Source organism: Ranitomeya imitator, chromosome 8, assembly GCF_032444005.1.
Source record: "Ranitomeya imitator isolate aRanImi1 chromosome 8, aRanImi1.pri, whole genome shotgun sequence".
In the NCBI taxonomy this organism is placed as follows: Eukaryota; Metazoa; Chordata; class Amphibia; order Anura; family Dendrobatidae; genus Ranitomeya; species Ranitomeya imitator.
This window is the reverse complement of record NC_091289.1, coordinates 2,580,053-2,598,744: the sequence shown is the minus strand read 5'-3', so window position 1 is coordinate 2,598,744 and position 18,692 is coordinate 2,580,053. Positions and strand designations below refer to the sequence as shown.

General features: G+C 51.6%; 1 protein-coding gene across 3 annotated transcripts in view; it reads right to left on the bottom strand.

Moving 5' to 3' along the window:
- The window catches only part of CAMKV (CaM kinase like vesicle associated), a 65,837-nt gene that overhangs the window by 33,828 nt on the left and 13,317 nt on the right, over positions 1-18,692 (bottom strand). The window contains exons 1-4 of one of the 3 annotated variants that reach the window (XM_069736018.1): positions 5,812-6,615; positions 4,087-4,188; positions 3,110-3,241; positions 2,646-2,720 (exon numbers count right to left, since the gene is read on the bottom strand). In XM_069736018.1, the coding sequence (XP_069592119.1) occupies positions 2,646-2,720; positions 3,110-3,241; positions 4,087-4,181 (302 nt within the window). In that variant the 5' untranslated portion in view covers positions 4,182-4,188; positions 5,812-6,615. Of the gene's footprint in view, positions 1-2,645; positions 2,721-3,109; positions 3,242-4,086; positions 4,189-5,811; positions 6,616-18,692 lie in introns of those variants that run through there. The other 2 variants (XM_069736017.1, XM_069736019.1) reach the window with 2 other exon arrangements.

Sequence of the window (18,692 nt, the reverse complement as noted above, 5' to 3'; positions counted from 1 at the left end):
CCTGCACCAGAGCCCCGCAGAGCATCAACCCTGCACCAGAGTATCAACCCTACACCAGAGCCCCGCAGAACATCAACCCTGCACCAGAGCCCCGCAGAGCATCAACCCTGCACCAGAGCATCAACCCTGCACCAGAGCCCCGCAGAACATCAACCCTGCACCAGAGCCCCGCAGAACATCAACCCTGCACCAGAGCATCAACCCTGCACCAGAGCCCCGCAGAACATCAACCCTGCACCAGAGCCCCGCAGAACATCAACCCTGCACCAGAGCCCCGCAGAGCATCAACCCTGCACCAGAGTATCAACCCTGCACCAGAGCCCCGCAGAACATCAACCCTGCACCAGAGCCCCGCAGAGCATCAACCCTGCACCAGAGCATCAACCCTGCACCAGAGCCCCGCAGAACATCAACCCTGCACCAGAGCCCCGCAGAACATCAACCCTGCACCAGAGCATCAACCCTGCACCAGAGCCCCGCAGAACATCAACCCTGCACCAGAGCCCCGCAGAACATCAACCCTGCACCAGAGCCCCGCAGAGCATCAACCCTGCACCAGAGAATCAACCCTGCACCAGAGCCCCGCAGAACATCAACCCTGCACCAGAGCCCCGCAGAGCATCAACCCTGCACCAGAGCATCAACCCTGCACCAGAGCCCCGCAGAACATCAACCCTGCACCAGAGCCCCGCAGAGCATCAACCCTGCACCAGAGCCCCGCAGAGCATCAATCCTGTACCAGAGCCCTGCAGAGCATCGACCTTGCAGCAGAGTCCCGCAGAGCATCAATCCTGTACCAGAGCCCCGCAGAGCATCAATCCTGTACCAGAGCCCTGCAGAGCATCGACCTTGCAGCAGAGTCCCACAGAGCATCAATCTTAAGCCATGACACTGCAGATTTTGAACCCTGAACAGAAGAGATTCAGAGTATCAGTCCTAAATCAAAGCTGGGACATGAAATAACTTGTCACAGGGCATAACTGGAGAGACTTGCTGAGATCCACATGATAAACATATATTATGAGACTTGTGTTACTATATTTTTCAACTCACAGATTTTAGAGCCCATGGTCCGGATTCCTGACGCGTATGCTCATCAGTGCGTTGCCCGAGATAGACCTGTAGTGTGGTTGTCTCGCCACCAGGTGTCAGCACTGCTCTATGTGGCCCCTATTTACATACCTCATATTATTGGTTGATATTTTGGCCACGATATGGAAGGTTGCAAACCACGATGCACACACCGCGACAGGGGTCGGCACACACCGCGACAGGGGTCGGCACACACCGCGACAGGGGTCGGCACACACCGCGACCTAACACTAAACTTAATAGCAAAGCCAGAAACAGAGGACTAAAAATCCTCCAAGAATTCTGGCAGGTGAACACTGCTGCCCCTTTTTCGTTATATTAACTCTTGGATTTTTGGAGGATTTTTAGCCTTCTTTTTGTGGCTTTGCTATTAAGTTTTATGTGGCCCCACCAATGACTGGCAGCAGCGGCTCCTTGGACCTGGGTGCAGACTGCAATGCGCCCGCTGCTACAGTCACAGCGGGTGATACAGGTGCCACGTGTGCAATATTCCTTTCAGTCGCTGAATTTAATCTGCCTTATGAGACCGGAGACGTCTTCTGCACAGTGACGAGAGGATTGTCAGTTCTTGGGATCAGTAATAGCTGCCGCTCGGCCTAATTAACAGGCTCTCTGTTCCGCTGAGTCCTCACAATGTCCGGCGGGCGGAAGATTCGCTTTTTATAGCAATATAATTACTGTAATAAGTCATCAGACTCAGCAGAAATGGCAGAACGCTGCGTTATCAGAGTTGTAGGAGCGGCGGCTGCGGAAGGCCAGAAAATATGGAGGCAATTACAGGCCAGAGCCTTGATCAGAGCAAAGACCATCGTCAGACATGGAGAAGTCTTTGGAGATCCACAGTACGGAGATGTAAGGAAGCACTGACCAACCAGGTTCTGGCCCGCAGTCCTGGGTGGCTGATAACAGGGAGAACAGCTTGTGTTCACCTGCTCAGGTAATGAAGAAAACAAACTGCAGGTGCATTTCTCTTTATTTGGCCGTGGTACTAGACACTGGGCGAAGGCCTCCATCAAACGCTCCGGTTCAGTGGCATCGTCCACTGGAGTCTAAGGTAGTCGGAAATCTACATTCTGTGCCATTGCCAGGCTCCTGCCCTCCATGCTTTACACTGCAGATATTCAGATCAGCCGAGCACAAGCTCAGCCGGGGGTCTGTACACAGACGTGAAGACCCAAGAATGGAAACAAAGGCAAGCAACTGAACCAGCAGAGAAAAAGCACCAGGAAACCTGCTGCACAGAGACTGAGGGAAGGTGGCGCCCGACGTGGAGAGCAGCTTCAGCGTGGAAAGGCGCCACAACAAGGGGTGGAGCTTCAACGTGGGAAGGCGCCACATTAAGGGGAGGAGTTTCAGTGTGGGAAGGTGCCACAATAAGGGGAGGAGCCTCAGTGTGCGAAGGCGCTACAATTAGGAAGGGAGCGTCAGCATGGGAAGTTACCACAATAAGGAGAGGAGCTGCAGCGTGGGCAGAGCACACCACGATGATGTAGCGTTATATAACATGACCCCATGATGCTGCCACCGAAGTGAACGCTCGGACCACTACTTACAGCTCCATGAAGATGAAATATTCTTTTTTTGTTTCAAAGACATCGATCAATTGCAGGATGTTGTGGTGTTTAACCCTGGAAGACATGAGAGACATACAGAATAAATCATCATCCTCCACCATCACAGACGGTATAACGTGGCGGCGTCCTTCCTGCAGTGACTACATAACAGCGATTCCCTAATATATGGCATGAAGCCCCCACCTCTGATTGTGCCGCCCCTCTCCGCTTGACCAGAGACACGTGCAAGACCTCCACCGCATACAGGTGCCACATTTATGGTGCGATTTATCCCATCATACATTTGGCGCATTTTAACGGCTCAGTTTACATTATCCAAAAATAAGGTGTTTCTAGACAATGATATCTGAGGCTTCGCCATAATGAAGGGCTGATGTCGCAACCCCAAGGCATCGTATAATGGCGGCCGCCTCGGTGGGGCTCCACTCATCAGGGACACTCACATTTTAAGGATGTTGATCTCATTCTTTGCCGCCTTCCGGACTTTTCGGCCATCTCTCTTCAGGAACCTTTTGCAGGTGTAAAGTTTTCCAGAAGATTTCTCTTTGGCCCGAAATACTTCGCAGAACTCTTCTCTGGGAAGACAACAACATTAGAGGCTGTAGAGGCGGGCGACAACCTCCGAGGGCATCACCCGGCCTGGCGTCCCAGATATCACAGATATATAGCAAAAGAGCAACCTAAATACTTGACTAAAGAGGAGACTCAGAGGCAGGTGCCAGCGGCTCCACGAGGAGGCGGCCAGCACCAGCGGCTCCATAGTGGGTGGCCGGTGGCTCCAGGGGTCACCTGGCGCCTCAACAGGGGTCACCTAGCACCTTCACAAGGGGGCAGCTGGCACCAGCAGCTCCATGGGGGAGCCCGGCAGCTACAAGAGGAGGCGGCCAGCACCAGCGGCTCCATAGTGGATGGCCAGTGGCTCCAGGGGTCACCTGGCGCCTCCACAGGGGTCACCTAGCGCCTTCACAAGGGGGCAGCTGGCACCAGCAGCTCCATGGGGGAGACCGGCAGCTACAAGAGGAGGAGGCCAGCACCAGCGGCTCCATAGTGGATGGCCGGTGGCTCCAGGGGTCACCTGGCGCCTTCACAAGGGGACGGCTGGCACCAGCGGCTCCATGGGGAGACCGGCGGCTCAACGAGGAGGCAGCCAGCACCAGCGGCTCCATAGTGGACGGCTGGCGGCTCAACAGGGGTCACCGGGCACCTCCACAAGGGCACCAGCGGCTCCATGGGGGAGACCGGCGGCTCCACGAGGAGGCGGCCAACACCAGCGGCTCCATAGTGGACGGCCGGCGGCTCCACAGGGGTCACCTGGCGCCTCCACAAGGGGACCAGCTGGCACCAGCGGCTCCACGAGGGGGCTGCCAGCACCAATGGCTCCACGAGGCATCAGTCCATGTAGTGATCTTTTCACACTTACGTTTTGATAAGTTGTCCCAAGTCATATCTGTCGCTCACTTCCGTGGGTTGATTATAATCCTTCTTGTCACCCAAAGTCACACATCCAAACGGCATCGCCTGCCTGCACCAAGACACAGGATAATCATCATTATATGGCTTTACCAGAGATCACATCAGCGTCTGCTTATTGCTTATAAATTGTAGCACACATAGAACTGTCCGTACTGAGCTAATCTCTCCATCCATCCACATCTAATACCATTTATCCATCACTGATCTATAAGAATAGAACAGACCAACACCAAAAGACCACTGCGGGTACAAGTATTACCAGGACAAAAGCCCAATTGTACATAAATGTAGAAAAAAAATGAAAGAGTGGCCTCTTATTGGCACCCGTGGCTGGTTTGGTTGTGGCCTCTTATTGGCCCCTGTGGCTGGTTTGGTTGTGGCCTCTTATTGGCCCCTGTGGCTGGTTTGGTTGTGGCCTCTTATTGGCCCCTGTGGCTGGATTGGTTGTGGCCTCCTATTGGCCCCTGTGGCTGGTGGTTTGGTTGTGTCCTTATTGGCCCCCGTGGCTGGTTTGGTTGTGGCCTATTATTGGCCCCTGTGGCTGGTTTGGTTGTGGCCTCTTATTGGCCCCTGTGGCTGGTTTGGTTGTGGCCTCTTATTGGCCCCTGTGGCTGGTTTGGTTGTGGCCTCTTATTGGCCCCTGTGGCTGGTTTGGTTGTGGCCTCTTATTGGCCCCTGTGGCTGGTGGTTTGGTTGTGGCCTCTTATTGGCCCCTGTGGCTGGTGGTTTGGTTGTGTCCTTATTGGCCCTGTAGCTGGTTTGGTTGTGGCCTCTTATTGGCCCCGTGGCTGGTTTGGTTGTGGCCTCTTATTGGCCCCTGTGGCTGGTTTGGTTGTGGCCTCTTATTGGCCCCTGTGGCTGGTGGTTTGGTTGTGTCCTTATTGGCCCCGTGGCTGGTTTGGTTGTGGCCTATTATTGGCCCCGTGGCTGGTTTGGTCGTGGCCTCTTATTGGCCCCGTGGCTGATTTGTTTCTCACTTGGGCTAATTAAAGTTCACTTTTTCCTGCAGTATTCATCGGCCTGCTGTTTCTTTGTGTTATCTGTCGTCTTCTTACATCTAAGATAATAGAAATAAACGAAGGCGCACTAGTCGTGTTTCCAGGTACAGACTTGAGGATTGCGGAAAACCCCAAAAATATCTGTGGAAAAACAAAAACAAAAAGGGAAGGCAGCACTGCAATAGTTAATGCGCCGAATGCTGATCACTTGCCGTGAAGAGCAGTGGACGGTTTGCGCTCATGAACATTGATGGTTTCTCGATCTTCCCGACATCCGTCATCCCTCATATCGGTCATCTACGTCGGCCCCATACGTATCCATCCATAGGGCTCCATCCATCGTGTCTCCAGGTTGCACTGGGTGGGGAGCCTGGAAATGAGCCGCGTTCGCCCTGCATTTCCCCAGAGCGCTGTGCTCCCGCAGAGCAATGCGTAGTGACAGGACGCAGAGCTGTTCGCGCACTGACCTGGAAAAGGAGCACTTGGGGGAGAGAAGCTCGCAAGTCCCCACCGCCACGATCAGCGCACTGTTAACTCCTGCACTGCCGGATGCTGCGGCGGCATCGCAGGGGTCAGCATAGATTTTATACATCCATGAGGTTGTGCAGTCACAGCTTAGTCCCATTATTGTGTGGGGGGAAGGGCAGCGACAACCATTCTTGACACATTCTTACCCCGAGCAGAATGGTCACATTTCCACTGTCGCCAGGAAAATCTAGTAGATCACATCACCAGTTGATAAGTTGGCCATGGTCGGGATGCACAGGCTTGGCGGTGGTCTCACCAGTAACAGCAGAAGCCCAGTGGGAAGTGACCCCAGGGGACACGTGACGGGTCCACGGTCTTCACCCTGGGGGAGTTTCAGGTGTGCGCCATTTATGGGGCAAGTAACTGCTCGAAAGTCACTGGATACAAGTGTTGCGCCAATGTGCCGTATCGTCATCCCCTTAGGGTTAATCCTGGCACAACATCGTGGTGACTGACACGTGGCAGCAGCGTGTCCGCAGCTCAGGAACGTCTGCCACAGCTTGGAGAGACGGTGCCCAGCCTTTCATCCAGATCTATGACAGATGATCGTGACCCCGCCGCCCCTGGTCACCGACAGAATAATGGCGTGCTCTCGCCATGGCGCAGGAATAATGACTGCCCCGCCGCGGCTTTCACTTCCCTGCGCCTCGTCGTCCTTTGTCATTTCTCAATATTCTGCTTTTACATTTGTCTCTGTGGTTCTAGTTGATTTTTTTTTCAATTGTCCGTGTTTTCTTTGAGAGGAGCGTCCTGCGGAGACGAGCGCGTCCCAGGATCGTCTCATCAAAGCTCTCCCTGCGCCTGGTAAGATGAGAGCGCACGGTCACGTGAGCGGCACCAGGGAGATATTTTATTCATGGCGCTTGTCCTCTCATCTGCAAGACGCACTTTGTCTTCCCTGTATTCTCGGTCATCTTTGAGCTTTGGAGGAGAAAGGGATAGCGCTGTGCGTGATGGGAAACACTGTGCCATGTGCGGGAAGAGATCTGCGCAGATACATCATAGATATAAAGAAGGGGAAAAGATGGGGGCCAGAAACAAGGCGGGAAACTCCGAGCGCCCCCAAAAAGAGGAGTCGATCTGTAGTGAAGCCACAATCACATCACAGTATTCTCCCAACATTCTATAACATTGTAGGGAATAGATATAACAAAACATCACGTCATTACTAGAAGAAAGCTCCGCAAGCAGTGCAGTCACTAAGCACCAGCATTAATACATCCTGTATTATACTCCAGAGCTGCACTCACTATTCTGCTGGTGCAGTCACTGTGTACATACATACATTACTGATCCTGAGTTACATCCTGTATTATACCCCAGAGCTGCACTCACTATTCTGCTGGTGCAGTCACTGTGTACATACAGGAGGTAACTCAGGATCAGTAATGTAATGTATGTACACAGTGACTGCACCAGCAGAATAGTGAGTGCAGCTCTGGAGTATAATACAGGAGGTAACTCAGGATCAGTAATGTATTATACTCCAGAGCTGCACTCACTATTCTGCTGGTGCAGTCACTGTGTACATACAGGAGGTAACTCAGGATCAGTAATGTAATGTATGTACACAGTGACTGCACCAGCAGAATAGTGAGTGCAGCTCTGGAGTATAATACAGGAGGTAACTCAGGATCAGTAATGTATTATACTCCAGAGCTGCACTCACTATTCTGCTGGTGCAGTCACTGTGTACATACATTACATTACTGACCCTGAGTTACATCCTGTATTATACTCCAGAGCTGCACTCACTATTCTGCTGGTGCAGTCACTGTGTACATACATTACATTACTGATCCTGAGTTACATCCTGTATTATACTCCAGAGCTGCACTCACTATTCTGCTGGTGCAGTCACTGTGTACATACATTACATTACTGATCCTGAGTTACATCCTGTATTATACCCCAGAGCTGCGCTCACTATCCGTATCTCGCATATGTGTGATCCCAGGCCTAATATATTGTTTCTCATGTATTTAGTGTGGAGAATATATCTGCAAAACAATTTAGCTTGATTCACAATATTAATAAAGTTATAATCCCCTTATAGGGAGTGATCTCCGATGCACGCTCGGTACTTGGACTGCGTGATGCACAATGGAACATTGCGTCAGCCGGGTGTGTGAAGGCCATGTGTGTCTGGGTTACGTCGTCGGCCGGGATTGTACAGGCCATGTGTGTACAGGTTACGCAGTCGGCCGGGTGTGTACAGGCCATGTGTGTACAGGTTACGCCCTTGGCTGGGTATGTACAGGCCATGTGTGTACAGGTTACACCGTTGGCTGGGTGTGTACAGGCCATGTGTGTCTGGGTTACGTCGTCAGCCGGGATTGTACAGGCCATGTGTGTACAGGTTACGCAGTCGGCCGGGTGTGTACAGGTCATGTGTGTATGGGTTACACCCTTGGCTGGGTGTGTACAGGCCATGTGTGTACAGGTTACGCCGTTGGCCGGGATTGTACAGGCCATGTGTGTATGGAGCGCCCCCAGACACAGGGCCACGAGTTCTCGGTACCGGGCCTCTCTGGTTCGGTTCTGAGGTTGTCACGGTGGCTAGGCCCGGTCCGCGACCCTGCTAAGGGGCGTCCAATGAAGGTGGTAGTGTAGTCTGTCAGGAGTTCGTGACGCCACCTGTGGTGTTCGGTCAGGGTGACCAACGCTGCTGTGGGGTCCACTGGGGTGATGGAATGGCAGCTGGATGGTATACCTTCCCACAGGTGAAGTAAATCCCCATGGCTTCCCAGTAAGGTGGATGGTGATGGTGTAAGACGCAATCAATAACGAGGACACAAGGTTGCAGTCTCTTTACCTTTTACTGAAGGCTTCAATACACTCAGTCCAGAGCACGTTCAACCAGGCTATCAGAGACCAGCCGGTCGGATGGGCACATCCAGAGTTTCCCTCGCAGATGGAAATCGTTGCCTACCAATAGCGCCTGTGTGTTGTAGTCCTACCCTGCGGAGCATTTGGAATAGTCCTCACAACTGCTGTTCTCGTTCGTTCCTTCTCTACAGCTCTCTCTCTCGTTCTTTGGTTCCAGATGTTGCTAGTTTCTAACGTCCCCCAGATATGTTATGGCTAGGACGCCACCCGTTTGACAGGAAGGCTTGGAGGTCTTCCGGGACCCTAGGAGGTGCCCCTCTCCCAATGTTGCCCCCTATGTCTTCGTAGGTGTAGAAGGTAGACAGCCAACCTATAATCAACTGTCCAGTGGAATTTGAAGTAATGCCTGAAGTCAGTTACTCCTACGGTGATCCGGCCACCGACTACGCGCCTCAGTAAGATGTTGCCTTCCTCTCTCGGCACGACTCTTACTGGCTCTCCTTTGTGCTGATCTCGTTTACACTGTTCCACAATATTCTTCCCCTCTTGTCTCTTTCTTAGGATACTGCCGCAAGGTGTGCAGGCGCGGTTACGTTACGTTCTGTTCGCTAGGCACCTGCCAGGTTCCCACGCCTGCCAGGGAACCCCTGTGCCTTCTCCCTGCAACACCCCCTGCCACAGGATGTTGCCTGGTTCCAACCCAGTCAGCTTCTGACCAACTTCCTCCCCAGCCCCTAGTTTTACCATTGTGAGGAGTGGCCCAATAAATAAAGCCTTTTGCTCCCCCTAGTGGCCGGAGTGTGAAGTGTAATGTGTTCTGGTGATACCTGGTCAGGAGAACTCCTTAGTGCCATCGGACGAACCGCTACTCGCCTTGGGGCCATACTGCAACGACCAGGTCTCTGGGGCGCTGCATGTACAGGTTACGCCGTTGGCCGGGATTGTACAGGCCATGTGTGTACAGGTTATGCAATCGGCCGGGTGTGTACAGGTCATGTGTGTATGGGTTATGCTTTTGGCGGGGCATGTACAGGTTACGGCGTCGGCTGGGTCTGTACAGGTCATGTGTGTACGGGTTACACCGTTGGCTGGGTGTGTACAGGCCATGTGTGTGTGGGTTATGCTGTCGGCCAGGCATGTACAGGTTACGCCGTCGGCTGGGTCTGTACAGGTTACGCCGTTGGCTAGGCGTGCAGTGGTTATGCCATTGGCCTTGTGCATGTGCTTTCTTAGCTTTTGGACTAACTTGCCCAATAGATGGTGGCTTTTTGGGCGGCTTTTGGAGAACTCCTTCCTTCGTATTATGACCCTTAGTGATCCCCTCACACGGTCAGAGATCTAAGGTGAATCTGTATACAGCAGAGGATGCGTGACTCCTCACAGTCAGACTGCACCAGCTGACCACAGCAGCCAATCAGAGGTCAGCTTTCACTTTACCTCAGCAGCGTCACTGCTTCCAGCTGCACTCTGGTTGCTGTCGGCGATCTGTGAGGAGTGGACGCTAACGAAGATATTTGTGGATTTTAGAAGTTTAAAAAAAAATAGTGGAAATGGATAAAAAAGGTCTTGAGAGATTAAGCGCGTCTATATCACTATAACAGCTGATACTTCAAGGCAACCAACACACGAGTAAACCAAAGAAAATCACCAAAAAACCCTCAGAACGTTGAAAAATACATTCAGTTGCCCATTTTGAGAGAATTTGTTGCTGCATTCTAAACTTTTCAGTGTTTTCAATAATATTGAGGTGAAGGACAGAAGAATAACGTCCAGAGGTGCGGTAACAAGGTTTACACCGCCGCCGCGCCTCGTCACAAGGCGTCTGAGATCCTCCGTCGCCTGCTGGTTTTTGGCCTTCAGGTCTTGGGTAAGAAGGCCTACATCTATCTTGCGGCTTGCTGGACATTTGCCATAGCTATTAACTCTTCTATGTCAGTGTCTGCAGTGAAGCTGGAAATGTAGGAACAGTCTGTGGAGACGGAACACGGAGGTATGGAGGATCGTCATCTGCTCTAATTGGAAAACATCCTAAAAAAGTATTCAATGCCGTGGTGAGAAGTAAGTTGTGTCAAGCGTGTGGTGTGGGCAGCCAGAACGGATGACAATATGGAGGAATACAATGGATGGCATGAAACTCAAGGAAACGTGCCCAATAAACCACGAGGGCGGCGCGGGTCACATGGAGACTGACGCCATCAGACATGCGCGAGATCGCAGGAGAAGCACCGAGTTCTGTACAAATCGTATGGTAGAGACGGGGACAGCAAAGCGTTTAGCCGAATTTCAAATGCAGATCCGTATGAAGATGAAGCTACGGTCATGAAAATGTGTCGGAAATGTAGAAGAAAAGAACGGCCGTGAAACTTCACAATGGAAAAAAAAACCCAAAGGTATCAGTGGCCCAGATCCAGATACTGGTGAAGTCACAAAGTATTAACCCCTTAATGGCCGCCAATATCTTTTTACTGACCTGAGATATAAGAGTCTACCCTCCCCATACAGGTGACAGTCCAGCAGCTGCCGGCTGTACACTACAGCTGACAACTGTATCTGCCACCATCAGTGCTGGCACCGGCCACATCTGTTTAACCCCCGAGATGCTGCTGGCAATAGTGACTACATCATACAAATGGTTAACAGAGTGTGGGGACTTCTCCTTAAAGGGAACCTGTCACCCCATTTTTGGCCTATAAGCTGCGGCCACCGTCATCAGGGGCTTATCTCCAGCATTCTGTAATGCATTCTGTATTGCTGTAGATAAGCCCCGATGTGTCCTGAAAGATGAGACAGAGGTTAGATTATACTCACCCAGGGGCGGTCCGGTCCGATGGGCGTCGTGGTCCGGTCCGGGGCCTCCCATCTTCTTACGATGACGTCCTCTTCTTGTCTTCACGCTCCGGCGCAGGCGTACTTTATCTCCCTGTTGAGGACAGAGCACAGTACTGCAGTGCGCAGGCGCCGGGCCTCTCTGACCTTTCAGGATACATCGGGGCTTATCTACAGCATTACAGAATGCTGGAGATAAGCCCCTGATGACGGTGGGCTTAGCGGACCTTCGATTTTGGGGGTGACAGGTTCCCTTTAATGTGTATGAGGCCATTACTGGGAAGGAATTATAGGAGCCATATGGAGCTCCACCGGAGGAGAAAACCCCCATCATCCCACCAAACTGTCATTATGGTCCCATAATCTAATATTACACCAACTGCTCCCCAACATCCCATAATATAGCAGTATGGGCTATACACACAGGTCCGACACACAGTACAGAGTATACAAACACACACGGCCCTGTACATAGTACGGGGCTCATACGGCTCTGTATACATACAGTCACGTGTTTGCGTGTTCAGTGCGGGGGTGCAAACATTAGCTAATGAGTCACAGAGAAAAATGGCGTCCTCAGCTCAGGTACATGCGGAGGAAGGATTGTATTTAACTTTATAGTGGTGTTAAAGCTAGGCATCACCATAGCAACCGTTCCCAGCCGGAGTATCCGCAAATGCTATTAATGCATCAGGATGACATGTGTAATACTCAGACTGAGGGACGAGAGGTGGCCGGGGAACAGGAGGGACAAGAGGCCACGAGGGGCCCGGACAGGAGGGACTAGAGGCCGCCGGGGGCTGGGACAGGACAAGAGGCCACCAGGTGCCTGGGTAGGAGGGACAAGAGGCCGCCGAGGCCAGGACAGGATAAGAGGCCACCAGGTGCCTGGGTAGGAGGGACTAGAGGCCGCTGGGGCTGGGACAGGACAAGAGGCCACCAGGTGCCTGGGTAGGAGGGACAAGAGGCCGCCGAGGCCGGAACAGGACAAGAGGCCACTAGGTGCCTGGGTAGGAGGGACTAGAGGCCGCCAGGGCTGGGACAGGATAAGAGGCCACCAGGTGCCTGGGTAGGAGGGACAAGAGGCCGCCGAGGCCGGGACAGGACAAGAGGCCACTAGGTGCCTGGGTAGGAGGGACTAGAGGCCGCTGGGGCCGGGACAGGATAAGAGGCCACCAGGTGCCTGGGTAGGAGGGACAAGAGGCCGCCGAGGCCGGAACAGGACAAGAGGCCACTAGGTGCCTGGGTAGGAGGGACTAGAGGCCGCCAGGGCTGGGACAGGATAAGAGGCCACCAGGTGCCTGGGTAGGAGGGACAAGAGGCCACAAGGGGTCCGGATAGGACTAGAGGCTGCCGGGGCTGGGACAGGACAAGAGGCCACCAGGTGCCTGGGTAGGAGGGACAAGAGGCCACAAGGGGCCCGGATAGGACTAGAGGCCGCTGGGGCTGGGACAGGACAAGAGGCCACCAGGTGCCTGGGTAGGAGGGATGAGAGGCCACGAGGGGCCCGGACAGGAGGGACTAGAGGCTGCCGGGGGCTGGGACAGGTCAAGAGGCCGCTGGGTCAGGAGGGACAAAAGGCTGCCGGGGTACCGGGACAGGAGGGACAAGACAGCCGAGGTGGAAGGGATGAGGCGTCTGGGATAGGAGGGACGAGACGCCCAGGATATGCCATGACCATGATACAGCAGAACAGGGGCCATTTTTGCCTCCTGGGAAGATACTTTGTAATAATACAAGTAAAGACTATGGAGCTAAAGATGCGTGCGTGTGTGTGTGAGTGTGAGTGTGAGTGTGAGTGTGAGTGTGTGTGTGTGTGTGTGTGTGTGTGGGGGGGGGGGGGGGGGGGGGAATAATAAGTGAATAATTGTATGAAAACTGTAAAGTCTTCCCATCGTCTCACATGTCGGGTTATAACAGCCCTTGTTATCCCGTCACATGGGTCAATTACAGTAATTGACTGAATTAGATTTTGGTCTAATCCCTTGTTCTTCCCGGCTGTTGGCACAGTGGGTGGCTTGGTAATTAACCGAATCCTCAGTGCCCGTGTCCCGATCTCATCTGTCAGACATGTTCGCAGCTCTACACCCCAGATACTGACCTCTGCACCCTCACAATATGTGGCTTCACCACAGCGGAGAACTATCTGTAGGGGAAAGTCACCCCGGGAGCCTGGAGCGCACCCGCCATATTCTCCCCGAAATGACACCAGTGAAGATTTCCATCACGGCGCCTGAGGTTTATCACACGTAAGAAGTGCACCCCAAGACTTCATGTGACACCCTGCAGCCCCCCGGATAATGTAATGTCGGGGGTCACCTCGCTTGCAGCCTCTCCGATCACATACTCATCATTACGGCCAACGTCCTGCTGCGTATCGTCATTGAATCATTCCGGGGGGCCGCCACTTGTAACGTCTACCTATGTGGCATAATCTCTTGGAGATTTGGAGTAAATGGTTTAAGGGGCACGATTTATAAACTACACCCCCCGCCGTCACAGATGACCCTATTAGACAAGGGTATAAGTAGTTTGTACGTGCGTTCACCATGACGTGACATGTAAGTGATCACTTTAATAAAGGGGTTTTCCACTACTAGGACAACCCTTCTTGATCTAAATGTTGGGCCCCGATAACTATACTAACCTGCCATGCTGGCGCTGTTCCCATAGTGCCGACACCGGCGGTCCCAGGGCTCTGGTGTGGTTATGACACGTGACTACGGCGTCCCAGTCCCCACCTGCATACGGATTGACCATGATGAGGAAGTCTGGCTGCAGCTGATCCCTGGCTTCCTCTTCATGTTCAATCCTATGAAGGCCGAGACAGTGACGCCAGCGCTGATTGGCCCCGGGGTCACGTGTCATAACCACAAAGGGGCCCCGAGACCGCAAGTGCTGACACCACAGGAATAGCACCAGAATGGGAGGGGAGTATAGGCTTTATTATTGGGGCCAAACCTATAGATCAAGAAGGGCTTGTCATAATAGTGGACAACCCCTTTAAGGCAATGAAGGATTATGGAGACTCGAGTATCCAGGAGAGTTTACGAGTCAGACACATCAGATCCAGGATTTCTTGAAATTTGAATAATGGCAATTAACAGCAGTAACACAATTACCCACGTCTCACCTTGTATCATGGCGGACTCAGCTGCAAGACAGGATCTTATGTACAGCGACATGTAAAAGTTAGGGCACCCCTGGTCAAAATGACTGTTATTGTAAATAGTTAAGCAAGTTGAAGATGAAATGATTAGTGATTAGCGAACGTCCACGGATATCGGGTTATTGGAGGACGCTCAGGTGTTATCAGAGTATCTGGGCGTGCTCGGATATCAAGTTATTGGAGGACGCTCAGGTGTTATCAGTATCTGGGCGTGCTCGGATATCGGGTTATTGGAGGACGCTCAGGTGTTATCAGTATCTGGGCGTGCTCGGATATCGGGTTATTGGAGGACGCTCAGGTGTTATCAGTATCTGGGCGTGCTCGGATATCGGGTTATTGGAGGACGCTCAGGTGTTATCAGTATCTGGGCGTGCTCGGATATCGTGTTATTGGAGGACGCTCGGGTGTTATCTGAGTATCTGGGCGTCCTCGGATATCGTGTTGTTGGGGCACACTCGAGAGTTATCAGTATCTGGGCGTCCTCAGATATCGGGTTATTGGAGGACGCTCGGGTGTTATCAGAGTATCTGGGTGTGCTCGGATATCGTGTTATTGGAGGACACTCGGGTGTTATCAGAGTATCTGGGCGTCCTCGGATATCGGGTTATTGGAGGACGCTCGGGTGTTATCAGAGTATCTGGACGTCCTCGGATATCGGGTTATTGGAGGACGCTCGGGTGTTATCAGAGTATCTGGGCATCCTGGATATCATATTATTGGAGGACGCTCGGGTGTTATCAGAGTATCTGGACGTCCTCGGATATCGTGTTGTTGGGGCATACTCGAGAGTTATCAGTATCTGGGCGTCCTCAGATATCGGGTTATTGGAGGACGCTCGGGTGTTATCAGTATCTGGGTGTCCTCGGATATCGGGTTATTGGAGCACACTCGGGTGTTATCAGTATCTGGGCATCCTGGATATCATATTATTGGAGGACGCTCGGGTCTTATCAGAGTATCTGGACGTGCTCGGATATCGTGTTATTGGAGGACGCTCGGGTGTTATCAGAGTATCTGGACGTGCTCGGATATCGTGTTATTGGAGGACGCTCGGGTGTTATCAGAGTATCTGGATGTGCTCGGATATCGTGTTATTGGAGGACACTCGGGTGTTATCAGAGTATCTGGGCGTCCTCGGATATCGTATTATTGGAGGACGCTCGGGTGTTATCAGAGTATCTGGGTGTGCTCGGATATCGTGTTGTTGGGGCATACTCGGGTGTTATCAGTATCTGGACGTCCTCGGATATCGTGTTATTGGAGGACACTCGGGTGTTATCAGAGTATCTGGACGTCCTCGGATATCGTGTTATTGGAGCACACTCGGGTGTTATCAGTATCTGGGCATCCTGGATATCATATTATTGGAGCACACTCGGGTGTTATCAGAGTATCTGGACGTGCTCGGATATCGTGTTATTGGAGGACACTCGGGTCTTATCAGAGAATCTGGACGTGCTCGGATATCGTGTTATTGGAGGATGCGATGCTCGGGTGTTATCCGAGTATTTTCAAGTTTCTGCGGTCGCATGTTTTGCATCAGAAGACAGCAGCAATGCATGAGAGGATTATCTGTATGTTAGGTCGCATTCATGCAGCTGCAGGGACTCGAAATTATCCCTGCGGTCACATGTTTTGCGGCCTAATAAACAGATAATCCCCTCATGCGTTGCTGCTGTCTTCTGATGCAAAACATGCGACCGCAGGAGCTTGAAAATATTAGAGCATGCCCAGATACTCTGATAACTTCCGAAATGATCTCTAAAAAGGCCTAAAGTTAGAGATGACACATTTAATTTGTATTTTAGGCATACACACAAAAAAATAATATATATTCCCCCCCCCCTCCCCATCTTTTACATTTTAAAAATTACAAAAAGGAAAATTGGCAGATGCAAAAATGTAGGCACCCTACGTGGTTAGTACATAAATACAACAAATTTAGAGCTCCTGAAATGATGGTAAATGGTGTTTATAATTAGAACCATATGATGGTTAAGTAGCTCCTGGCACCAAACAGGACTCCTGTGACTACTGTTCAGTGCCGTCCAGGGGAGGAAACCGAATGGGGGGGCACTCATACTGAATAAGAGACCATCTTAATACTCAAGATCACACAAACCATTGTGGAACAAAGATCTGGTAGTGAGTAGAATATAGGTGGGACCATGGGATGGCAGCAAACACATTAACAGCAGCAACAAAACAAATTTCACAGTGAGGCAGTGACCAGTGTTCTATGCGAGGGTCACCACGTGTCCCTCAGGATGCACATAGAAGCGTATTAAGACCGCTGGAGCACACTGCAGTGCAAAATAAAAGTTTGGTCTTCGGCAAGCTATTTGCCAAAGGCAGACTTAAGAAAACCAAAATGGGCTTTTATTTTTGGAGCAAACGACAGGATGGTAGTAGGGCAGTTCGCTCCCTCCAGGCCAGATCTTACAAGTGGCCCATTACCACAGATTCCATTTAAAGACCCTGCAGCAAAGGGTTGGGTGTGTCAGGGTTTGTGTGCAAGTAGCAGAGCAGCTGGCTCTGCAGCTTCCAGCTTGTGTGAGGTAACAGAGCGAAGAGCAGTGAACGCCTGGCCCCCCGCAGCATGATACGGTGGTGCAGTCGCCCTCGGCAACCGGTCTCAGAATCGGACTGTTGTGATGCCCCGGCTGAAATCCAGGGGATATTGTGTGCAGTTTATTTTGGGAGTTGCTTGGACATTAACCCCTTAATGACAGCAATATGTATTTTTACTGACCTGTGATATAAGAGACCATCATCGCCACACAGGTACAATCAGCAGATGCCGGCTGTCCACTATAGCTGACAACCTGCTGCATCTGCCACAATCGGTGCTGGCACTGTCTATATCAGTTTAACCCTTTAGATGTGGTTGTCAATATAAAAATGGTAAAAAAAAAAAAAAAAAGTGCGGGTCTCCCTCCTTATCCCCATCGGCACCCTGAGATCAGGATTGTGTGGTCCTGATGTTTGCCGGCAATTCACGGCCAAATAGCGGCCTCAGAGTCTTCCGGCTACAGCGGCCTCTTACAAAGTTAGCGACACTGAGGTGGTAAAAATAAACGATTTCATTCCTATCATGCCACTTTGTATTAATTGCTGAAAAGCACCTGAAGGGTTAATAAACTACCTGACCGCAGTTGTCAGGGGGGGTGTTTTTAAAATGGTATCAGTTTTGGGGGTTAAGTTACCCCTAAAGTCACTTAACCCCTTTCTGACCTCAGACGGGCTAGTACGTCCAAGGTCAGAACCCCCGCTGTGATGTGGGGTCCAGCGGGGTGCCTGCATCAAAGCCGGGACATGTCAGCTGTTTTGAAAAACGAACGAGACATCACTGGTCCACCTAACAAGGGTCTACAGAGGAGACATCATGGTGTCCTTCGGACTGGAGAAGTGCCGCCGGTTGGTAATAAAGAGAGGCAAGGTAGTCAAGACTGAAGGAGTGGAATTACCAGCAGGGCACATAGCAGACATGCTACAAGTACCTCGGCATCCAACAGGGATACAGGAACCATGATGAGGAGGCAAGGAAAGCGGCAACATCCAAATACCGTCAAAGGGTAAGACAGGTCCTGAAGAGCCAGCTCAATGGGAAGAATAAAATCTGTGCCATCAATATATAAGCCCTGCCAGTTATCAGATACCCTGCTGGCATAGTGTGCTGGCCCAAAAAAAGAGATGGAAGCCGCAGATGTCAAGACACGAAAGCTCCTCACAATGCATGGAGGTCTCCACCCTAAGAGGTGGCTGATGGGGCTTCTACTCTTGAACTTGTATCCATAGCCAGACTCTGTAATTATCTGACTGAGGGGTTCAAGACTATGCAGAACAGCAATGAGGACAGTGCATCACCTTACTATATGTCGCATTTGATGGTCTCTTGTGCTAGTTGTCTTGAGTTGACTTCTAATGTTGTTCTCCATAGCCCCATTGAGTTTCTGAGGAGGGTTCTTAATTTCTTGTTGACATTGTAGAGAGCCAAGCATTCACAGATCTTTGTGTGTGGCATGGAGTCATAAGCTTTCCTGTAGTCAATCCAGGCTGTGCCGATATTGGTCTGTCCGGATCTTGAGCGACTTCTCTACTAGGAGCTGGTGCTTAGAGCCTCTAGGGTCGGTCCCAATGCCTTTCCGAGCTGGATTCATGTACTGGTTCATATTGTTCTGTAGCTTGGTGGCTATGATGCCT